The 25882-nt window shown below is 40.2% G+C and overlaps 1 protein-coding gene across 2 annotated transcripts in view; it reads right to left on the minus strand.

The window, feature by feature from the left end:
* DISC1 (DISC1 scaffold protein) overlaps positions 1-25882 on the minus strand; it is a 187224-nt gene that overhangs the window by 141718 nt on the left and 19624 nt on the right. For both annotated transcript variants that reach the window (XM_084203469.1, XM_084203468.1), the window contains one exon: positions 22522-22591. In XM_084203469.1, the coding sequence (XP_084059595.1) occupies positions 22522-22591 (70 nt within the window). The remainder of the gene's footprint in view (positions 1-22521; positions 22592-25882) is intronic.

Here is a 25882-nt window from a genome sequence, read left to right on the forward strand (position 1 = left end):
AGAGAGAAAATAAAGTAAGTCTTTGTGGTACCAGAGCTGAAAACAGTACACCCATTCATTATGGAGGAGTACCTGGATGCCAGAATTTTACTTTAGGTTAAAGCAATCTTTTTTCTGCCGCTCTTGCTCCCTGCATTCTCCTTCTTCAGCTCCCATAATACTGCTCAGTGTTTGCTTGTATTCCAGGTACCCACTCTCACATTTAATACTCTCCAATCTAATAATCTCAAATATACAAATCTAATTCCATTGTTTCTTCCTTATTCCCAGTGATCTTCAAGAACTAAAACTTTACCATCAAATTGAGCTTTTAGCCTTCCCCAAGCACTCTGCACCAGTAGATGCAAAACCAAAAACTGTTTTAAAACTTTATTTCAAAAAATAAAGGCAAATTTTAAAATAGCAAATAAAAGATGCTAACTCAGTCGGCCTAGTCACTTTTCCAATTTCTACCATCCATCACTGTTCCAGCACACAGCAGTTACACTGTTCTGCTTTATACAGTAAAGGCCATATCCTAAGAAATCAAGCAGTAAGAGAGAATGGCTGACAACATTTGTCATTTGTTCTCAGCCTATTCTGACTGTCAAAACAAAAAATGGATTATTAAGGTCATCTAGTCCAACCCAACTGCAATAATCAGAGATATCTTCAACTAGATCAGGCTGCTCAGAGCCCCATCCACCCTGACCTTCAGTGTTGCCAGAGATGGGGCATAAATCCATCCATCACCTCTCTGCACACCCTGTTCCAGTGTTTCAAGCACACTCATTGCAAAAAATTTCTGCCTTGTATCTACTCAGATCCATTAATTTCTACTAGGAAATTATTGCTCCAGGAATCAGGATACAATAGGAAAGAAAACAATTTAAACACAGAATAGCTGCTGACTGTCAATATTTGGTGACTGGCTTCCTGCCCTTCCATTTGAACTTGGCCTTATTAACCAATTCCCTCTCAGCAATTCACAGGTACCCTTACACCCCAGTTTCTCTCCTCATCGTTTCTGCCCCTTGATCCTCTTCCCTTCCCATATCTTCCAGCTAGCATCTGCTTCTCTAGTCTTTTCCAAAAACAGAAAAGAAATACAATTTTTTAGCTGTCTGACTTGCACCTACAGTTTATTTAGCTTACACATACAAGTACTAAGCTTTTGTCTATTTCCTACCCACCACCTTCAACATTGCTTTCCCACGTCTGTTTGTGGTACCAAAGCATAAACACAAAACAATTTAAACCGTTTGGGGTAGTGGAACTGTAGTTGGATCCTGCAACTTCCTTTGGAAGGCAAAAAATAATATAAAATATCAAATGTAAAAGGTACGCAGCTTTTTTATTTTTTCCCCTCTGGAAATTAATCTCAAGCACACTTTGTCCTATTGATCCTGAATTCAAAAACATCCTGCATTCCTAAAATTCCTCTAAATGTCACCAAATTATGTGAAAAAACAAAAAGTTTGTGGGGCTCAGAGCACTGCATGAAGTGAACTTCTCTGAAGAAACAGTCTCAGGCTGAGCTGGATCAAAGCCACATCTCACTGCAAGAACCTCAGAGGAGGCATTTCCTCAGCTATCAAGCCATACTTCATATTGGCAGCTTCTTAATCAGCTGAAGCAGGGTCTTACTCTAAAAATTGCTTGTGTTTTGTTGAGCTGATGACTCAGAGACATCACCTCCTTGAAACAGATTTCTACCAACCCATCATGGCAGTGGGACACTCAATGCCATCACCACGTTCAGCCTGTTACAGAGGCTTCCAGAAACAACAAAGGCAGCAGTTTTGACAAGCTTGGTCTTGGAGCTGCCCAAATTCCACCACCAGGGAAAAAGAACAGAACTAAATACAAGGCAGGCAACCACCCACACCATGTGAGGTAGGGTCAGACGATGACAAAAGGCTTAGATGATTTGCTTAAGAAAACCGACTTTCTACAAACAAAGCAGCGTAGGAATATCTCAAAATTCTCTATTCACCCATCCTCATCCATCCGCCAGCACTTTTTCAGAATTCTTTTGTGGAATTATCAACAGCTCAGGAGTCTTACAGGAAGCAAAACAACAATTAGGAGCTGCTTGATTTCCCTATGGGAAGCTGACAAAACAATGTGTCTGCTCTGCATTGAAAAGATTTACATGAACACATGAAAGAAATTAGCATACAAAACCTCAGAAACATAGGTATATTTTCCTTATTGTGAAGCTCCCATACGCCTCACAAAACACTGGATGCTAACAAAAGTATCACAGGAACCAGCAAATTACAAGCATAGCATACCAAAAAAAAAAAAAAAAAAAAAAGAAAAGGAAAACCCAGGAGTAGTTGTAAGCATTATGAAGATGGACCATCTAGAAATAGTAATTTTTCTTAGTCCACAGTCTCTTTATATGCATCTACACATATCTACATTTTAAGGCAAAGAGAAAACATTTGGGATGTCCCATTAGCATGGTTTCATGGAATAGGTGGGTTCTGCCACGCCTGTGCCAGGTGGCTTCAAGTTACACTGGGTATTCTCCCATGAACAACAATTCTACAGTGCTGCATTACCAATAACCTTATTTCTTTCAGCTCCTAGGTCCTCTGTCTGTAAAAACACAGATAGCAACAATTGCTCCACAGGGGCCTCATTAGGCTTAATTAACACCTCTGTGAGATCTTCAGATAAAAGGAGAGGTGAAATTACACAACCTGAACTGCTCCTTGCATAAGAAACCTTGTATTAACCCTTTCATAATTTGAGCTTTGCCCACTGTTCCGTATAAAAAACTCTCGCCCACTGGAGTCACCTCTTAATCTTCTCCTTTCAAAAGCAGATGAAGCCCATCATCTTTCCTGTTTTAAAAATTGGGATCCTGGTGGGTTTTTTGGGGTTTTTTTTTAAGTTATTATTCCCCACCTTCCTTCCTTTCTCATATGCACTTCAACTTTTTACATTGACAATATTCCTTTCATCCCAGCTCTGAGCTCCTGGCAGTGTTTTAGGTGTAAGAACTGCTTCTCCAGCATACTGGACAGAGGGTAGAGGAACAACAAAGGCTCTCTAAGGAAGTTCCACAGCTCTTCAACTCTACTTTGGGGCCCTTCAGCAAGGCAGTTATGAATGAGACAACAGCAGTGACTGCCCAATGACAGCCACTGCAAGAAGTGGAACCTCCTCCAGCATGCAGATCCACAGAAGAGCCCCTCAAACGCCCAGCCTGAGTGGAATGCAGCAGTGCCAAGGCACCTTCACTGGTCCTCACACTTCAAGCTACAAGACTTGACAATTTTAGATGCAGGCTCACTGCCTTAAACAGCCTGAGCCCATGAAGTATCACTGCCCTCAGCAGCATCTCCCCCTGGTCAGCAGAGCCTCCAGAGGTGGAAATGAAAGCTGCCAGACCAGTGTCTGTGTTGGCAGAGACAGGTGGGAAAGGGAAAGAGGAGCAAAGTGGGAGTCTGATGGATGCACACCTAAAAATGGAGCCTGGGGAGAGGGATTTGTATATTGCCACACTCTCCAGAAGGGGTTCAGAAAAGCATGTGCTCCAGAAAGAATGAGAGATCTGTCATTTTTATAGGAATCCACATACAAAAGACAGAACATTTTTCAAGTGTGATCCTGTTGTAGACCCCAGAATTGCAGCTCACCAGATGCAGGTTCTCCTTCCAGCCCCTGCAGCACATCTCCTGCAGCACATAAAGTAAATGCATTAAAGCCTGCTATCTTTTGTGGCATGCATTAGCTACAAATGATAATAAAAACTTTTCCTGTGAAGTTATCACACAGCTCTACATTAACTAATCTGTACTTTCTTTGGGAGTTACAATCAAATAGCATTGCTACACTAGTGAATCTTGTGATGAATTTCACGCTATGCCAGTACACCCACACAACCTGTTTTACCACAGCAAAATAAACATATCTATCCAGCCTTCCACCTCGATTCTGTCCAGCAGCATTCCCTGCTACTGAAGTTGTTTGAACAGATTGTCTTTGAAGTAACAAATAATATGTTAATGTGGCTGTTGCTAACAGCAACCTCTATAAACACCTAATTTTTTCCCCTTTCCAAATCTCTCCTGCAAATCCAACAGAAGAGACCTGAGCTGCTTTCCCCTCCCACACCCATTCAGCTCCTTTTTACTTTACCTCAACAGACAGCTTAAGAAGAACTGTGGTAAAATATGTAGATCAGACAGATGGCATTTGTTGCTCTCTTCTCAGTCCTGCTGCTCAATGGTTTCAAAAAGCCAAAATAATTCATTACTCAGGTAATGTCAGATAGATCCTGAGCTCCACTACAACTTTTTCTTATCCACTTTGGAGGTGGAATTATTTTATTTACAGGAAGTATAAGAGCCTTCCACCAGAGCAGAAAGAGATTAAAACAAGACACCTGAAATAAATGACTTTCAGTCTTTGCTTTTAAGTTTCTCCTCAACAAACACAATCTTCTCCCTACTTTATTTTAGCAGATGTGAAGAGCAGCTGACATCTGCACTTCCTAGCTGGAGCAGTGGGGCAGGATGGTTTGGTTCCCCTTTTATGGCTCTCTTTATGCTATCCACCACCCTCACTCTAGTGTGCTTATAGCTGTCCACTCCTCCCCACAACCAGAACTTCTCTCTTCCCAAATTATACCTGGCCATTATTTCTGTAATATATTAATAAATAACCAAGAAAGCTATTATACACATACACACACACATATGGCCAGCCTATTGAAAGACATGGCTTCCTTGTCATACACTGAAAACTGTTCATCTTTTATTCCTCTTTTCTGTTTATAAAACAAGTAGCAAGATTAAAATACAGAAAACCATTGCTATTTGGTTACAAAGCAATGTAGAAATAAAAAGATAAGCCAATAGATTTTACTCTAAAATAAGGTTTGATAAAGTTTACTGGAATCTCAGTTAACCAGCATTCAAATCTCAATTTAGGTGCAGTCATTTCTAAGCAAGTTGTTCCTTAGTGATAAAAGACATGCAAATTACTTTTATCACATTATTTACTAGTGGCTCCACATTTCCACACATAACTGCTTCCAAACAATAAGCTCCCATCAAGTCAGTGTTCCATCAAACCTGTCAATTGCAACTCATTTGGCACTACAGGAAAAGCTGACACATTGCATAAAGGTCAAGTGGAAAAATGTCCCTTCCACTACATCAGTGTCTAAATTGGAAAAGGTCACTCCATCCAATAATTGCTCCTACAGAAAATAACTTTGTTGTAATCTACATCATAGAGAAGAAAAAAAAAAAAAAAAAAGAGTTCAAGTACTTCATTTTTTTCCCAAGACATGACAAACTAACATTACTGTCATTTCATGACTGGAGGTCAGTGGGCTTTGGAGTATTTAATTAGAACTCAAAGAACTGCAGTATGGCAGGTGATGATACATCCATTTTATGGACAGCTCACCTGAAGCAGACTGAAATAGCTTGCCTAAAGTTAAAATAGCAAAAAGCAAATATGATTATGCAGACTACAACAAAACAACGCAAAAAAGGAAATCTCTTGTGGGTTTGGTATTTTCTTTCTTCTAGCTCCTTATTACTGTCTTATCAAAACATTTTTTTTCTTCTTAAAAAAGCAGCACTTAATAATTTGTAACATCACAGTATGTTGTAAAATATAATATTAACATATACAAATACAGAAATTAGCATCAAGCCACTTTAATGCTGGAGCTGAAATCCTAAGGCTAAGTGATCAAAAATCCAACCTACACAGACACAGGAACCTTGTGACCCAGGGAAGCCTGGAGTAGTACTGTGCAATGATGGAAGAGAAGGGAAAGAAAGAGGTTCAGGTTTTTCTCATCTCACTACATCCCTCCACCACTCAATTCATGCACAACTCAACCTATTCTCAGCTTCCATTACTAACAAAAGTTTAAAAAATCAGCACTATTGCTTAAGATTCAGATCCTGTATCATCAAGACAAGTTTAGAAGAAATTTGGCAGTTACTGGGAAGATCGGTAGAAATATTTCAGAGTCAACTCTAAAACAAGCAAAAATAAAAGAGTCATGCAATCAGTGCTGTGATTGTAAGCACAGGGTTTCCAGATTTACTGCAAAACAGGTTAGGTCTTATTAGTCTTTCCAGATACTAGTTGAATAGAACTAAAAATTGCCTCCATCCTAAACAAGTTTTAGATTAAATCAAAAAGAAACAACATTCTCTTGAAGAGAAAGGAAGTTAACCAGAGACAGCTGCAACTCTGTCCCTAAGACACAGAATAAACATTAACTACCTGAATGTTTCCAGAATGAGATAAGGGAAATTAAATCACCAGCAAGAACAGAATCAGGCCATCTTATCATTAAGTACTCCAAGGGATACAGTAACAGGTATCTGAAGCCACATACCCCTTGTTCAAAGCATTATTATCTCTGCATTGAAAAGAAAATATCCGGTATAGCACAGTAACATGTATCTCCTTTCACAGGTTTTCACTTCCACAGGGAAGAGAAAGCTGAAAGCTGGCAAAGGGACAGGGTGGCATTCTTCAGACCTCTTCACTGCCACTCCAGCTGCCACATGCAAGAATGGGAGTGATGTTTGTTTTACCCTCTGGCAGGTTTCCTAACTGTGTCAAATTCAAGTAGTTATTCAAATATACTCAATAACAACACTATCAAGACCTTAGAAAGCCACAATGGTTTCTTCAGTGACAAGTACAATGAATGACAGCAGCATCGGAATGTTAGGCTACCAGCAGCTGCAGTAAAGAAAACCCAAAAGAAAACAGCTTCTCAGTAAGAGACAGAAAATATAATTTTTAAGATTTTTTTAATGCTAATGAAGCACTGTTTGATTAATATTCCTCAATGTGTAGCAGCTTTACCTGTAACTGCCTTGACACAAAACAATATTCTGGAGAATACCACCCAGCACCCCCATTCTGGAATAAGTTATTTGTTTAGTTGGAGGTTTCATCAAATAGATGCATACTGTGTAAATAAAATTTGCCCCAGGCCAGCTGTCTCCTATCTGAAGAAGTTAAAGCTTATAGATCCAGAACCTAAATATAAAGAACCTGATATCCACTGAAGCCAGTGGGATTCTCAGATGCACAGGCTGAAGTGGTTACATGAGCTTAAGTTGCAGGGAAAAAAAATTATTTTGTTTTTTAAAGGACTAAAAAGAAAAGTTTACAGATGCTATCTTATACCTTTGCCAACACAATAAGTACATACAACAAAACATGGGCATATTACACCAGCAGAAGAAACCAACACAATCTTGAAGTGACAAGAATTGCCAAACTAGATCAGACCAGGGTCCATCCAGCACAGGCTCCTGCCTGCAGCAGTGACAACTGGATGTTTCAACACTTCAAAGGATAGAGGGAAAAGCCTACAGGGCAGCCTGCCAGCCTCTGCAATACTGCACCCACCTCTGGTGCAGGGAAATCCTACAGACCTCTTCCAGCAAGCTCCAGGAATTACCAGGCTACTGTGCCTTATATTTAATGCAATTATCCAATGATGAACATTTAGAAATAAACCCTCAGACAAAATACCTTCATGCCAACTTTCAAAAACAACTTTCCAGAAATAACTTTTTTAAACACATTTAAGCAGAAGGTAAAATCAGGCAACATGTCAAGTACACAAAAGGGTATAATAAAAAATGCAACAAAGTATTTGCATAAAGTTTCAAAGAAAGTAAAATTCTAATGTTATTCTTTTAAAAAACTCCTATTGAATACTTCCCTCTGTACAACTGCCTTATCTCCTACATTATATCCCAGTTACTGAGCTTCACCAATGATCAAAAGTCTTTCTTTCTAAAACAAAAATTCTACAGAAGTTCTCCCTGCTGCCACATCTTTTGCACTGTCATCATATTCACCTTCTTCCTCCACTGTTATTAAACCAGATAATTAGCATAAAGGTTTAAAAAAGTCAGAAATTAATTCTGTTGCAAGAAGCAAAAATACCTCTTGTTCAGTTCAGGCATTCCTGGTCACTCCACCCAGTTTCCCAAATTTTCCTTTGGAAGCTAAACAAGCCATTATTTGTTCTTGTACTTAATGTGACTCTTTAAATTGCTTATTGTCTAAACAAAGGGTTAAGATACTCAAATATTAAGATATCCTCTACTCTGTGACTTCTTCTCCTTTCTTAGTTTGGCTTTATTTCTATAACAGCATCTGCTGGGGCTGAATTTGCACAGTAGGAGCCCTGGCAATTCCTCACAGCCAAGGTTAAGGCAGAAAGCAAATGGACAGCCCTTCTGCCAGGAGGGGACCCCAAGCAGAGTATTTCTAAATGAACAAGCACAAAACACCAGAGTACAAAATCTACCCAGAGACAGCAGTTCTGACAGATCCACATTTCCCACTGGTGTCACCCTGGTAATTAGCACTTCCTTGTCCACTATGGTCATCCCCACAGATTGCAGTAACAAGCAGCTGCTTATGCTTGGAAGCAGCTGAGCAATAAAGAAAGAGCCATTTAAACACTCATCAAAACCCAAGCACAGCAAGAGCATCACCTGCACAAAGACAGGCAGTTCAGCACTGAACACATCATAATGCTGCTAAACATACCCCAAATCTACTGGATGTTTCTCAAACAGATATTTGAGGCCAAATTATGCTCCTCACCAATAGAAGGAAGCAGAATCAATGATAGAATACCAGGTTGGAAAGTACCTCAGGGATCACCTGATCCAACCTCTCTCAGAGATGCACAGTCTAGACAAGACAGTCCAGGACCCTGCCCAGCTGAACCTTAAAGGTATCCAACATTGGGAAATGCCCCACTTCCCTAAGGAGATTATTCCAGTGACTGATTGGTTTCATTGTGAAAAATTCTCCTTGCATCCAACTGGTACCTCGCTAGGAGTAATTAGTGTTCATTACCCCCTTGTCTTTTCATGTGATTCCTTGCAAAAAGGGACTTTCCATCTTCTTTAAAAGCCACCTTTTAAATATGGGAACATGGTGACAAGGTCTCCCCCTAAGCCCTTTTTCCTAAAGGCTGAACAAACCCAGTTTTCTCTGCCTTTACTCACACTGAAGACTCCCAGCCCTCTGGCCATCTTTATGGTTCTCTGGACCCTCTCCAGCCTGGTAGCAGGGACCAAAACTGAACTCAGTATTCCAGGTGTGGCCTGACAAGTCCTGAGTAAAATGGGGAAAAGCTGTAAAGCAGGAGAGTCATGAACTTCATGAGAGCTGGCAGCAATGAAACATTTATTCAACTTTCTGACCTTACGCCAAGCTCCCAAGAACATTCTTTGATTGGAAATAAGCATAGCACCAGCTTCATCCTAACCTTCAAAAGAAGTCTGCAGCAGTCAGTTAATCTTGGCTGAGCAGAATATTAACATCAAGGAAGTCTCTCTATCTCCCTATTGCAAGTAGGTTTGGGTGGTTACTTTAAACCCCTTTGCATAGAAGGGATGACTGGTACTTTTTGCAACTTTTAACTGACCCCAGTGTCACTTGTCTACTTGCTTGGAAGCCAAGATGATAGGTTCGTGCGCTACACATCACTTCAAAAAAGACCTCCAGCTGTCAGGAGTCAATTGGCCTGAAGATGAGAACTGAGGGGAAAAAAAATCTAGTATTCCATACTGTTTTCTTCATCCTTCCAAAGGTTATCCTGTCTACTTTGGCAAAGGGAGCCTTTCTGGTTGCCTAACAGGGCTGTAAAAAGGCTTTCTTTACTTTTCTGAGGGTGCTTAAAAAGCTCTGCACCCCAGGAAACATCCACCAATATTTTTTTTAGGTAGGCATTGGAGATATTAGGAATACCCTGTGCTGTTGCATTACAAGCCAGATTAATCTTGGATATTAAAAAGGGACTTTGACAATTCTGGGCAGATATGAAGTATAATTTTGTAATGGATAGAGGAGAAGAAGTTAAGATTGTGTAAAAAAAGCATGAGAAAGAAGACACTCCTCAGGTGTAATAAGCACCAACTATACATACCTGAACAACCAACCATCCAAACAACTCTTTAGATCTTCCTACAGACAAAGAAATGTGAACCCTAAAGGCATCTGCCTTACATGAAAAAAATTCAAAAACCCCTCACCAGTCTTGGCTAAGAGGACAACAGCTTCCAGGATCCTGCTCCAGCAGTGGGGAAGGTGCACAAGCCACTGACCTGCCCACTTCTGTTAGAGAAAGAATAGATTTGGGGAAGGGTAGAGAAGGGCAGGCAGCACACTGGACTCCAGATCAGGGAAGTGGAGCACAGAAGTTCCCTTTTCCAATGGAAATAGAGGAAAGGTTGCCTCTGAGGAAAGGGAAAGCCAGTAGTGTTTAGAATCAAGGAGGGCACACTTCCCCAAAGAGCTAATTTTCCATCCCTCCTAACTTCAGAAATCAAAACTGATTTTGTAAGCAAACATTCAGTTCACTATTAGTTGCTCTTACCAGCATTCACTCTGAACAACTAGAGGCATTGGCAAGGAGGTTTCTATTAAGGAATTGTACATTATAAAATAAAAGCAAGGAAAAAAGGCCTTCTAGACAAATTAAAAGCAGGCACAGCGTGCAAGGGAAACTTGGCCACTGACGTCCGAGAGACAGGATAAACAATGCTGTGTGCTTGCACCCAAGGGAGGCCAGGAAATGTGGCAAATATCACTAATGGCACAGTCCCTACAGGAACATACATGGAGGTAAAAGAAACCTCTCAGAACAGGCCTGTTACAGTCAAACTTCAAGTTTGCTTCCTTCAAGATGCAGCACAGAAGATGCCTGTCCAGCAGAACCAGCGACATTATCCCTGCAAAGGATTCCAGCCCTCAGATGACCTACACCTCTTGCAGTCAGCACACAACTGAGCACTGGCTTAAACAGGAACTAATTTCATTGCTTTTTTCCTCATCTGAGCAAAAGCAGAATTTTTCAGGACACTTTAAACCAGCCAAAAAAGCTTCATTTTACTTTTTTTTGACATAATGAATATTTTTTTCCTACATTCAAGAAACAAGTGTGTCACAAGTAAAGAAAGTAAGTCAAATACAGCTCAGCTGCTTTGCTGCCTACACTGCTCCCAAGTAACTCCCATCTGTTTGCACTGGTGGGGCATTAGCCATTCACATACAGACAGGCAGCCTTACCTTCTCCTTTCTTGACTGAAAAGGAAAGGACTTCTTGTCATCCTTATTTTTTTGTCGCTCTGAGAGAAGCAATAAAACCAGAATCATTTTAGCATGTAAGGCTGCCCCTATATATTCAGCCTGAGTGGGTCAGTCAGTACAACACCTATAAGCAGAAAAAGCCTAAATATTTTGAAAGCAGGAGCAGGGCAGAGAGAAACACCTCTTGTATAAAGTAAAGGGTAAGTTGACTCAACAAACAAAGTGGCAACAGTGCATGACATGGGGAGTAAAGATTATTTGTTTCTCTGCCAGATTTCTCTCCTCCTTCTTACCATGATTGTTTTCAAAAATGTTCCAAAAAAAAAAAAAAGAGCCATTTAAATGAAATAACAGCATCCTATGTGTTCCTCATAGTAAGTCCTGGGAGTTACAGGTGGGGAAATAAGCACCTGAGACAGGAAATATAAAACTGCACAAAACTCAGACTTCTCTACACACAGACATGAACATATTTGTGATGGCAGAATAATTATATCAGAAAACCAATGTAGCAGCAGTGCTTCTGCAGGCACATTGCTCTGAAACAGAATTAAATTTTAATTCTGAAGTAATTCTACTTTGAATATTTTTTCCCCAAATAATTCTTGTTTTTATCCTCCTCAGTATCTTCAGCAGTTCTTTCCCTGGAAAATCTTGTCATTTTACACAACATGATGAGTTGTTTTGGGTTTTTTTACACACACATGTTGAATCTTTTTACCCTAGGTTTTGCAAGGCAAGTGACACAGCCTGACCAGAACCTCTTTGTTCAGAACTCCTCACTATTTTCATTAATATTAGACAGCAGCAGAACAACCAGCTGTTAAAGCCTACCTGTGAATGGGGCCATTTCAGCTCTTGCTCAAAAGTGTTTCATCCACCACATAAAGGTAGTAATTTAAATATTTCAAACCAACACCTCTGCACTTCAATATGAATTTGAGTTTGATTTTAATTATAGCTGTGTACTTAAAAGAGCTGAGCTTTTTGATTTATTCCTTTTGTTTGTTCTTGGAAAGGCCAGGACAGCAGATTCTCTATGAACATGGGCAACAAAGCAGGGCATTTGGCCTGTGAATACAGAGCAGCAGATAACTGCTTGTACACATTTGAAGGAGGTAAGAGTCAGTGTAGCTTCCTTAAGTCACCAGGGCCACTTTCTCAAACCTGTAAACACAAGAACTCAGTAGAACTACTAATGGGCTATTGAGCTTTCTGCTTCCAGTTCACCATTTCATTTCAAATTACTCCCATTGAGAAAGTTCTTGCTGTCACTCAGGATTCAGACTGAAAAGAGCCCAGCTTCATCCCAGTGCAGAGGTGCAGCCAAAACATGAGGGCATGTCATACTCATTTGATAACACAAGAAAAATTTACTTACAGGTTGTATTGCTGAGGGAGGTTTAAACATACATTCCACTTTAAAACTATGAAACTCTTAGGACTAAAAATAATTTGCTTCAAAAACAGATAAAGTAGAATTAAGTTCCAGAATTGGACTGATAGTCAGAACCCTATTTATGTCTTTTTTTTTTATGCCATTATTCATTTCAAATTATGCACAACTCTAGAAGCCACAGATCACTGGTGTGACTGCATGGATGATCTTCACCTCTATAAGAAAAACTAAAGCTGAAAAAAAAAAAAACCACACCATTTAGCGATACCGGCTTTTCCACCTGTGCTTTCAGAAGACCTTTTATTAGCCAAGTTCCTCCAGAAGTTTCTAAAAATTCTTTTTATTCCAGCAACATTTGTTTTACTGCTATTGGTATGCACAATGGGAGATTCCAAACTACTTGCTTTTGAATTTCCAATTTTCTAATAAGTGATCAGTATTTATTTCTCATAAAAAGAAATCCTTCCTAGATAGTGATTTTAGTTATCTACATGTTCTCTTGGTTATTCAGACTTAATGAAGCAGGTAAAACTGGTAATGTACTTGAAGTTATCAGTTACCAGCTACTACAAAAATACCAAACTGACAGTTTTACAGAAGCAAATATCATACTCTCACTGTGAAGTTTCAAAGGCAAGCATGGAGTCTACTGATTTGTAAAGCAAAGCTAGAACTGTCTTTTCCCCTCTCACACACCACAGCACCACACCACTGCCTGTAACACATTTATCAGAGCACCACAAAACAGGCAGCACAAGGCTTGTCCTGCTAACTAGTCAGCCAGGGCAACTAGTTAAGTTAGAACTAGTTAAGTTAGTAATACAAACTCTCAGGCATGAAAACTCTTCCACACCTGTGTGTCTAAAAGCTTTTCTGATTATGGTCAGAGTCCTAAAGATATTTCCCTGTGACAAACCTTGTCTGGAATTCATTTGGCCCTGCAAAATCCTGCACTGAGAACGAGTATTTAACTCCAGAAGGCCAATACCTGTACCCACAGCTAAAGACTAATCTCACTTGCCCCACAACACAAAAGGAAGAAAACTAAGAAAAATTTCCCACATATTTTGCACAACCGAAATCCTAGAGTTAGACAAAAATCTTACAAAACACGTTTGTTCAAGAGTGCTTAAGTAGTGAAGTGACATTGTTACTCCTGTCCAATTGGAGATGTCTCCTCTGTGTTCTCACTCAGTGTAACTCAAGTACAGGAGCGTTGCAGAATGCATCAATTGCACCATGCCCCTTGAAAGTTTCTTCAGGCAAGAGGAAGAAACTGAAATGTCTGAAATTTAGATACTGCAATTCCTGATCTTAGAACAACCTATTCTAAGTTTAGGGTTGGACATTAGGACAACATAGGAACATTTTAGGTAGAGTACATCATGAAAAAAATAAATCAGATGAAAACCCATTCATTTCTAAGCAGGTCTTATCTTGAGACCAATATCCCAAATGCTTCAATATTCAACACACTCCCAGACACAGGCAACAGCACACAGCACATATAAACCCAAATGGGTTTTGTTCTGTACTTCCTCTAAGTCTCTCAAAAAGCTGAATGGCCTCTGGAGAGCTTCTAGCAACTCCAGGGTTAAAGCCTTTTCTCCAAGATGTTATTTCTCCAGGGAGGCACACAGGAGCACATGGCAGTGTCTGAGGCACACCAAAATGAATACCCACAAATAAATCCGATAAATAGCACACTCTGCTGTGACCTAAGCAAAAAAGGCTGTACATCTTTATTTGTATGTGGCTCCAACATCATGTTAGAATTACGCCTCCAAATCACAGCACCTCATCGTGCTTTGTTTCTAACTTTGCCAAACATAAACCAATTCAACTTATTAATTTCATCTACATTTTTCACACTTTAAAAAAAAATCTCAGTGAGCACAAAGATGTCCCAGTCACTGGAATCCTGACTGGTATTAAACTGGTTAGCAGGTTTAAAACCCACATTACCTGACATCAGTTTGGATGTTCCTACAGTCAGCATTTCCTATGGACTCACTGTCTTTGTCCCATACATGCTATTATATAAGAATGCTAAGAATTTGAAATTTCCCCACTTGGCTGTTCTCACTAATGCTTACTTATCACTGTCCTGAGAGCGCTTAAGATCTCCATGAAACACCATATTTGCTACTTTCACCTTCCACAGGCTAATGATAAGAAAGAAACATACAGAAGCTTTCATATGCCAAAGGCATAGCAGTGAAGCATCAGAGAGCACAGACACATCTGCAGAACAATGAACACACCCCAGCATGGACAGTTTGTCCTGGAGAGATGGACATGGAGGAGAGGAAAGAAATGTGAAGATAAAGCAGAAGCTAATTGACTTGAGGAAATCCCACTTTGCAGGGGAGTTTGGAAAGCAATGGAAGGGCTGGTGAGATCTCCAATAAAAACATCCTATTAAGGAATTTGACTAGACACGATACAAGAATCAGCAAAGAGCATTACCATTTCCTCACAGAAGACTCACACTGAAAGATTTTCATGTTTGCTTTCAAATGGCAGACACGTTCATTCAGCATCCTTTTAATTCAAATTCACAAAGAAATTGTGTTATCATGACATCTAGCAGTTTCTGCCCATGTTCAGTCATTTATTAAACAGATAACAATTGAAAAGAGCAGGTGTCCCCCTTCCTTCTGAATTTTTCTATCCAAAGTGTAAAACAAGGGCAACAAAATCAATTTCTAGTTGTTGGTTGAATTAATAGCCATGCTGTCTCCAGTGGTCATATTGCAAATGCAACACACTTTTCTTATCTGGAGCTAATATTTCTAAAGAGCTAGAGAAAGCTAAGTCTGTCCTGAATATAAAATTTGTTTTGAAGTGCAAAGTAAGCAGATGGGCTGGCTGGGTATCAGGAGAGCCATGTCATTCACTCCGTGGGTACTGTCCAGATAGCACATCAACACTTCTCCCAAGCTACACCCATCAGAGCCCAATGCTTCAAACAGCCATTCAGCAAGTAAGATCTTAAATTACCCATAATTGCTTATTTTGTTCGTATTTTTGTCATTGCTTGTTTGTTTGTGAAAGAGTGGCCAGGCTGTCTGGGAACAGCTTGGCTGCATCATGGACTGAGAAGCAGAGCCCCAGTGCCCGAGGAGGGTGGCCGGCAGTGTCAGCTTTAGACAGCAGATGGCCAGGAGCAGAGAAAGCTTCCAAGCACTCTCCATGCCAAAACTCCAGCAATCTCCCTCTTGTCAAGCAGCTTCCAGAAACACAAGACGTGGCTGAACTTCTTCACTCTGGCCAAGTTTAAAATACAAGAGCACAGCAGAAGCCCATAAAGTACCACCACTTCCTCAAAATATTTAGGCTGCACGGTTTAAGCATGATACTGGATGACTACAGCAGTTTCTGCTCCAATATTGGCTAAGCAATTAGAGATACAGAAAACACAACTGCATTTTCAATGTGGAGCATAGCTAGACCAACACCAAGAGTTCGTTTTACCTCCAAGACACTCACTGATGTGAAACAGAACAACTGGTCTAAAATAAGACTTTACATCAAAAGAATTTCAAGAACCTGCTGAAGATACATGTGTCTCTCATGTAATGACTAAAAGCAAGAAGTCAAAGTACCCAAACCTCCCTCTCATAAGCATTGGTCACCACTATTTTAGTATTAAAAAAGTTTTCCTAGTTGTCTACCTGACAGCAAGATAAGGAAATTCATACCTTTAAATTGTGACTCCTGCTCAGTTTTGCAATTAAATAAAACAAAACCAAGCACAATAGCAACAGGATAGGCCTAACACAGATTGCATAAAACTAATCAGTAATGTTGTTACTGCTGCTTGTGGACAGAAGCCAAGATGAAGCATTTGAACAACAGCATTTCGGTCCACAGTTTCAACTAGCAATAAACAAAAAATGAATATGTGCAAAAAGACCTCTGTTTTTCATTTCAGTCCGCTATCTTAGAGGAACACGGACAAGATGGTAGAGGTGCAAGGCTTGTGCTGCCTCTGTTTTGTTGGAAGGTAAATTAAGTCTAATGTATACTTCACATATGTACTTATTATCCTTAACCTTCCAAACTCTTTTTGGGGAAGTTATTCAAATTTATCAGAGTAAGACAAGATAAACAAGATCCATGTAACAAAGATTTGGCTTTGACAATTTATACAAGCTCTTTTCCCCCCATCCTCTTAACAGCTTTACAGCAAAGCTATAAAAATGAAAAATTAAACCTAGAAGACTTACCCACAGATTTCAGGAAGCTTCCACAAGCTTGTGCTGAAACAAGGCTCTGACAGCATGGCACAACAGAAAGCCCTATTTGTTCCCTCCACCCCAAACCCAGCAACAAGTCAGTGGCTCGCAACTCCAAGCTACAAGCTTGCAGCAAGTCTCCTGTGTCACAGCAGCTCTGCTCCTCCAGCATTCACCACTTTTTATTTAGTCAGCAGCCTCAGCTAGAGAGCTTCACTAAACATACAGGTGGGCTTGAAGATTCAACTTCCAAAGGTACATGCTGCACTGAAACAAGTCCAATCCAAAGCAACATGTTCTTTGAGAGTTATTTCCGGATATAACTTCTCTCAAATTCCCTGCCCTTCCTCAGAAGGAAGCCAAGTTGCCTTCGTTTCTGTGTCCTGTTATAGCAGCCATCTGTCAAGCAAGCAGTTTAGTTCAAAATAATAGAAGCACAGTAAAGCAGGGATTCTATCCAACCCTCATCTGCAAACAGCTCTTCCAAGAAAAAAAGAAATTAAAAAACAAACAAACAAAAAAGACAACAAAAAGAACAACACACCACCCACCTGCTTGAATATCAAATTAGTTCAAATGCTTAAGAGCTATGATTAGAAATAGTACTCCGAATTGGGAAAAGTACTGCTCCAGCTTAAACTGCAAAAAGAAACTTGTAAAGACCAAACAGCTACACATCTGACCAGGGGTTCAGAGATTTTGCAAAATTCAGTATTTGCATGTACCCATGTAAGAAGTGGCAAAAGCTTTCCTCTGAGTGCCATTTAACATTTTCAACCCAAGCATTACTGAACATGATTCTCCCTCATTTACTTTCTCTGCAGTTGTCTTAAAACAAATACTTGGTTCAAGTGAGCAACAGCACCTCTTACAGTGTAAACCCACAGGAGACTAACAGCTACAAAGTCTTTCCTTTCCCTTCCTATTCTTGTGATTAAGGGGAAATGTGCAAAATGAGACTCAAACTCCTACACACACCATAGGGTGTCCTTGATGCCCTGCAGATCCTGAGATATAGAAAAGACAATTGGTATTGAAAGGTCTTAAAGAACACAAACAAAGAGCAAAAAATAAAGAAAAAACATGCAAACACTATTTTTCTGCAGAGCACACAGTGCACAAGTCCACGGCAGTTCACCAATTCACACAGCTCATCCTTTGAGAGCTCACCTAAAATAACTGAAGGCTTACATGACATTAAATGTATCTACAGCATCTTCTTGCTGAGATAGGATAGATTATGCCACCACAGGCACAAACGTTTCTGTGTTCTTTCTGTCGTGTTGGACTGATGAGGAGTCGCTCTGATCTGCTCAGTGACCTTCACTGAAGAACCCTAACTCTGAATTGCATGGGGGAATTAGCATTCCTGATCAGCTGCAAGCAATGCATCTGCAAAGAAAAAATTGCTTTAAAAAATAATTATCAGAATTTAAAAGAATTATTAGTTCTGCAGAAACTTTTCGCTCAGAAGCAAGATGGCATGTGAGCTAGTAGTGGAGTTCAGCAGCAAGACTCAACCCTGACAGTTACCAATCCACCTGCCTCTTGCACCAGGCAAGGTTGACAAGCACAAGCAGCAAAGAACAGGAAAAAGGTTTTCAAATGCTTGGGCAATAGATTTGTACTGAGCAAAATGCACTTGCTCCCACTGCAAGCACAACTCCCACAGACACAAAATACACATTCTTTTTTTTTTTTCCTCCTGTATTCAGCAGTGTGTTTAACCTTGGAGCTGTCAAGCTCCATCATGAATAATGAGCCATGACAACACTCCAAGTGATCCTTGGAGAACAGACCAATTTTTCCTATATGCTATGCAAGGCAAAATGCTTATATTCCCATGGTACACCACCTGCTTTGAAAATATACAGTAATGTGGCCATCAAGAGGAGACCACAAGTAAATACAGAAAAAAAATCATTTATTTCCCAATATTTCCACACCTAAAAAGAAGCAAGAGCAATAAAACACATAACATCCCAAGGGTTCCTCTTTAAAATTATACTGGGACTGAGGATATTTGTCTCACTGAATATGCATTTCACACAACCATTTCACAGCCGAGGAATATCTGCGTTTGAAACAACCCCTGACAGCTACAATAGGAAGAGAGAACACCCAGCAGGTTTCACAGCACTGTGACCTCTAGAAAATGAGCACCAGTGAGGGACATGGGGTGGCCTCCACCCCGAGCAGCCCCCAACGCTTTAGGAACAAACACATCCCACACCCTGCACACTCAGCACTGCCAGAAAGAGCAGGGAAAATGCACTTCTCTGAATGCCTGACTGAAGCTCCTCTACACCAACACCCTAACCATGCCAAGGCAGGTCTTTCAGAGGCACAGCAAAGGTAACCGAGCAATAGCAAGAGTCACTTCTGCTGTGCACCTCTCAAGCTCAAGGGAAGAAGAAAGAAAAAGCAAATAGATTCATCTAAAGAAAGGAAAAACTAGGAAGAAACGAGCTAAAGACTTACACAGGCATTCCCTTGCCTCTAAAACAACAATGGAGGGTTGTGATTGCCCTTAAAACATCTTCCCTCATTCTGGAAATAAATGCTAATGCATTAACATTGACCTGAAAGACACCATGCTCTCTAACAGCTCCAGCAGCATGCATTTCTCCTGTGTTTCTGCAAGGTGGAAAAACAAATGTATCTTATTTGTCCACGGCTTTGTAGGGGGACAAGCTTGCCTTTATTTCTGTGACATTTCCTAGTCTTGTTGCCACAGCTGAAAACACCGCGCATCCCTTTTCCCTCGCTGCAGGGACACTACTTTACTGATAATTCAGTTTCAATAATTACCTTAAACTACAGGAGCTTTCAGAAAGCTCTGTAGAGCAGGAAAGTAACAGTGTCAAACCTGCGCTGCCTGTCTTTCCTTAAGCTGTGAAGTTTGCAGCGTCAGACAGCAGAAGACAGTTCTGAGCACTTAGAAGAGTTTTAAGTGCTAACACATCTCCCTCCCACCAAGACTACATGACTCCTAAAGAGCTGGAGTCAGAAAATCTCTGGGGTTAAGATCTTGACTATGGCTGAAGCTGGAGAGAAGACTCTAGCACCAAGGCAGTAGTTACACATGATAATGTATTGATTGGCAATTTAACTTTTCCCTTGGGAGTCTAGACACACATACACCTCCTCCACCTGCTCTCCCTCCTCTCTCTTCACCTCTTCCAAGTCCAGGCCATTTCACAGCTATTCTCATCACACTAGATAATCTATCCTTCCCCTGCAGCACTTCCAAATGTGCAAGACCTGTGCTGGCACTACGCACGACACTATCCAATCTCTGATCCAACACAGTTCTGCTCTTAGCAGAGGACTCACTCTATACTCAGAGTCACTCCCCAAATTACAGGATCAGTCATTTTTTCTCTAGCATTAGTTAAAATGTCCTCAGCCCTCCCCATGCACCAGGCTCATTTCTCCCACTCCCTGATAACACACCACCATTTATGCCCCAAATCATGGCTCTGCACATTTAGCAATTCCATTCCCTACTAGCAATATTTGGCAGTAAGATCCCTTTAAAGAAGGCTAATTACAGATTTCACTTGAACAGAAATTGGTACTGGGCCAATCTGTGAGTTATTTAACAAGCTCTCCAACTTCACGCCAGGGAAGACTTTGCTCTCCACCAGGAGCAGCAGCATAGCTCTAAAAGCAAAGGTGGAAAGCTTTGCCGCTGCAAGGTGAGGAAGGTCACAGCTCTGATTCTCCTTGCAGCACTGCCCCTTCTCCATGCAAGTCTTACCTTGAAGATACACTGCCTGTGTTTCACAAAAGGAAAACTAAGGGAGCCAGTTCAGCTTCCATGGGAAAAAAAAAAACCCACAAAAACAGCTGATACTTGTATCAGAAACAGAACAAAGACCAGTATGACAGAAGACAGGTCAACGACTCAAATGCTAGGAATTTACAAAGTTCAGGATGCCTGGTTGCATGCATGCATGAAGCATGCCATTTTCTGAGAACAACAGTGTCTAGTTTTCAAAGGGATGGAAGAACTCAAGTTAAAGTCCCTCAAGCACCTCAGCAACCAGTCCCATACCAGAACAAATGTTTTCTGCCTGTTTATGCCAAATTTAGCACAAAAAAACAGCAATCCCACCCGTGGATTCTCCTTAGCACTTTTTCTCTCTGTGCTCACAACAGCTGGTGAAATACCATTTCAGCCAGGTCACTGACCTGAGGGGAATTAATGCAACATTCTGCAAACCACCCTCTCTGCTAACGAGGTGTGCTAACCCTGCCTGATAACTAGGGTGGAACTGAAAAGGGTAAAAGGAGGAAGAGATGGACAACAGACAACTGGTCCTGTTTTAAGGATATAAGACTAGTGCCGAGGAAAACTACACATGAGCTTTCTGTGTGAGATTTCAACACAAGTCATCATTCTTCCCTGTGGTCAACGACTATATGGCATTACATGAGATGTCACACCTGATACACTGAAACACTGCTGTCAGACTGGCTGGCTGCCTAGAGAATCCCAGCTGGAATCTGCGGTAACCATGCACACAGAGTACACAGCTGTTGGGAAGTCTCCAACTGTGAGCTCAACCCACAGGCACTTAAAAAAGAAGAGTTATGAGTGTTACACATGTAAAGCACACACATTAATAATGTCTATTTGACAGAGACTAAACCCATAAATATCTACTACATCCTCAGATTTTAACACACCTAAGGGTTTTCCCCGTTAGGAGATGGCACACTAAAAGAATGACTTGTGGCAGTAGCAGACTCTTCTCCTACACACAGGCAGGCCAACAGAACCACTCTTGCAAAAGTGCTACACACCTACCCCCTAGACACTAGGTTTTCATCTTGGGGACATCTTCGGGGGCAGGAAAACAGAGTCATGGTACAACTATAAAGGATCACACATTAATTTGGAGAGGCAAACCAAAAGTCTGACCACTGCCCAATTCCTAAAAGCCAAGAGTATTAAAGTGGGAGGAAAGGAGCTATCTTTTTCCACACTTATTCTCTGAAGTAACCATGCAGATTTCAGTGAAATGCTTGTAGTCTCTTCCAGCTGAAGACAGACCTAGCAGGAAGAATTTACCTTAGAACCTCAAGATTATCAAAATGTGAGTACCTGAACACAGACTACCACAACAGGAAACAGTAAGAAACCCAACGTGTGTTAATAGATGCTCTAATTATTAACGTGCACACATATAAAACCTATCAGAAGTGCCAAGGCATTTGAAAGAAAAAGCATTATTCAAAGATAGATATTTGCCAGCAGCTGCATCACCACCATATTGTCTAGCTGAATTTGATTGAACTCAGTGGACATCAACTTAATCCCACAGGACAGTATCATTCACGTCTGTAACAGCTACTGACCTTACTTCCATGAGCCCTTTGTAGTGTCATGACTAAATGTGGCAAGCAGCAAATCTCACTCTGTCAGCAGCCAGTGCCTGTCCTTTCTCCTTTTGAAGCTTCCACTCATTTCTGCATTTTTTTCAGTCATGCTGCTTCAAAACAGCTGATCCAGATGGTGGGTATTTGGATTTCAACCTTGCCACATGGTGATGTGGCTCAAGAAAATAAAAACTGTTGCTACCTGCTGCTGACCTACTTTAATTTGTTTCCTGCCATATGACAGAATAAACAATACAGTTCATTGAACTCGTTTTCCACACCTAGTCACTGCTCTGTAGGAAATATAAAATAAAGCTAATAGAGAAAGAAGGAAAGAAAAAAAAAGGCAGCACGATCCAGTGGGGAGTAGGGAGGAGCAATTCTCACCTCTATCATAGTCATCTTCCTCTACTGCTTTTTCCTGAAGCCTCTGAAGCCGTAAGATCAAGGATTTTAACTATGCAAAGAAAAAAAGTTAGTTAAGAAGAAGCTGCATTTAAAATATAGAGACTATTAACTCCTACACAATATAAATTTAATGGATTACTTCATCACTACAATGGCCAAATTTTGATAGCAAAGCCCAGCATTTGTTAAGTAGACAGACCTATTTGGAAGTCAGCTGAACTGCAGCTACTTGAGCCAAGCATGGCTTTAGTCCAAACACACACAGAGAATAACAAATGATATTTCTTGAAAAGCAAAGGAGATTGTGCGATCATAGGATATTTTTCACCTTTTGAATAAATGAAAGGATGATTATTAGAGAATTCTGTCAGCATGACATCTGCTTCTGATCACATTGTACTCAACAGTGTGTTCCCAAGCTCATTCCAACAATCTTTTACCTGAGTTTTGCAGAGAACAAATATAAAATTTCCATATGCAAACCACATTTTATTCTGTAAACAGAAATGCAGTATAAGTACTTTGGAACAGGTACATTGATGTTATGGGGCAGAAAATGTTGTTAATTTGAAGCCAAGAAAAGTTTCCTTAAAACACAATTTAGGCTCATCTACATAATGTTGATATTTGCATTTTCACAATGCAGGTGCTAGATGAGGAAAAAAAGCAGAACATCAAGAATACCCAAACCACATACAAAGCACTCTCTCACATTCCAAAAGAAACTTACCATAATAAAGTTTTATTTCAAAAGTTAATGCTTCTCTTTGTTAACATCAAGAGTCTGGACCGAAGTTCTAAATTTCCTAAAAATTTGTAAGGCCTTTACAAGATTTTGCTGTTATTGGTTAGAAGGCAGGTTTAGTCCTCTCCTCACTGCCATGACAGCCGCAGCTTCAGGTACAAGACTGGAATGTGTTTCTCATTGAATTTATGCATTATCTGTACCAAACAAGCCACTATCAGCCCTGAAAAAGTTGAGCCTGGAGAAGAAGTAGTGTATATTCTCAAAGTCTAAAGCCTGAAAGTGCTTGGGAGGGCACTAAAATCCATAGTTTAGACATTTCTTAAGAAATCTTTAAAAATATTTCCCTTCTCCCTGAAGCTTTTTCATATTTAATCCTCATATTTAGAAAAACAGGTATAGCCAGTCAACAAGTTAATAGAAGCACTCAGTTATCAAGAACACACATCAACACATAAATTATACAATCAACACAAAAACCCTTAAATTCAGGATTTCCCTCTAAATATGGTATGTGAAAGTGGAGTGGCAAGAAACGAACTATAAAAATAAAGTCAGGAGAGTATCCAAAAATGTTTGATTAATAATATGCTACAGGATGCTCCACAAGAAAAACAAGCACAAAACATTTCATACATTCCCATTTCTTCTGTGCTTTACTTTTTTTCAGTTTTCACTTCCTGAAACTCCAGTCTTTTTTCTCTGAGGCTAGTGAGGAATGCAAATGGTACTGAAGGGAGGAGCTCTGAACCCACACCATAAAATATTTTCTGTGTTTTATGCCTGACTTTTTATAGAGTTTTAAAGAAGCTTGCAGTAGGAATGATTCAAGTGACACTTTTTTCATATACATGATGTATAACAGCCACCTATACCAAGAGTACAGCTTGGCTGCTGCTGGCAGTGTTTATTCCATCATGCCCGACAGTGGCAGGTCATTTACAGTCGGCCTGGGTACCACAGCCAGGCACGCCCACGGCAAACTGACTGATGCTGCACTGGAAAGTGCTTTCTGTTTGCAGGCTGGGAGACATTTGGAGCTCAGCTAATCAAAGACCTGCTGGTGCTTCAGAGTGGCACGTCCTAGATGAAGATCACTTTTTAAGTACAGAAAAAGCATAATTTTAACAACTTCGGTATTGTCTCCCTTTCTTGACTACCTTTGCCTTTGTTCCTTTCTGAAAACTTTGAGACTCTACTCATTATCATTACAATAGGAAGGTGCTTCAGATTCAACATACATTACTGGCTAACCAAGGGCAAAGACATCTGAGAGCACAAATCCCCAGTTCTCCATTCAGTGTATTAATGAACACAGAAATTAAAGATAGTAATGTTTCTTTTGTGCCTATCAAATAAGCAATAATGAAAAGAAAGGAAAATAATGTCCTATTTTGATTGCGTTAAACATTCCCAAATTTGCAGTGAATTAATTTCCCAAACCATCTCAGACTATGGGCACATTGCAATTCCAGGCCTGAAACCAAAAAAACTGCTCCATGTAAATGTGTGTGAAGTCTGTAAATAAGAGAGCCCAGTTTGAGTTCTACACACATCATCTATGAAAATAAAGTATTATGGAGCATTGTAAGCCTGGGTCAGATGTCATGGTAAGCAAAGAAATAATAAATGTTTCTCAACCTTTGTCTTGCCCAGACAGGAGGTTTGTGCAAAGTCTCCCCTGAGCAGGTTGTTTCGTTAGGCCTAAAGACAATACAGCACATCTCATCAGGTGTGTGCCTGAGCTGAGAAGTTGCAAAGATCTGAGCTTCTGAAAGGCAACCAAGAAACTTGGGCACTAGTGAGACAATTAAAATAAAATTTAAAAAATAAATAAAAAATAAAAAACAACCCAAACAACTCAGCAACAACAACAACAAAAAAATCCCAACAAAATCCCCACTACCCACTCAGTGCACCTTGAACAAATTAGTGCAATCCATTGTGTCCATATTAATTTCTAGATTAATTTCCTGTGTGCACAATAAAGCCAATAGTTGGCTTCTTTGATTGGGTAAGCTCAGAATGCCCACCCTACCACCATAAAAATATACCACAGCTGATCCTTCTTAAAGATTCCCCACCCCTCTCCTGTAAAGAGCACAGTGAATGACACTGCCTGTATACACTGCAGGTACAAATGTGGAAACATACATATATGCAAAAAGACTCCTGACTCACCAGCCCACTGCCCCCCTAGGGTGGAAGGGGAAAAGAAAAAAAGGTTCAGTTCCCAGATGGAGACAGAGAGGGACTTGACCCCCATTTTTCTTCACATGGGGAGAGCACCTATTAGATTACACACTATTTTCACAAAGTTGCCTAATTCTTAGAAGTCTTTGGCTCAATTTCAGCATGTTCAATTAAAAAGTTTTGTGTTATTAAATCATGATACTTCAAGAAAAGGGTTCTTACCATCTCCTAATTTTATACTACGTATAACCCTACCTATAAACTGCAGACAAAACAGACACCTGTGAAAAGAAATGGTACTTACTGAAGTCAAAAACTGATGTGTGATGTTAGAAATGAGAGGCTTAAAGTTTCAGTAGAATATAGAATAGGGTACTGCAAAAATATCATCTATTTTTAAAG

This window comes from Fringilla coelebs (genome assembly GCF_963513975.1).
Source record: "Fringilla coelebs genome assembly, chromosome: 3".
In the NCBI taxonomy this organism is placed as follows: domain Eukaryota; kingdom Metazoa; phylum Chordata; class Aves; order Passeriformes; family Fringillidae; genus Fringilla; species Fringilla coelebs.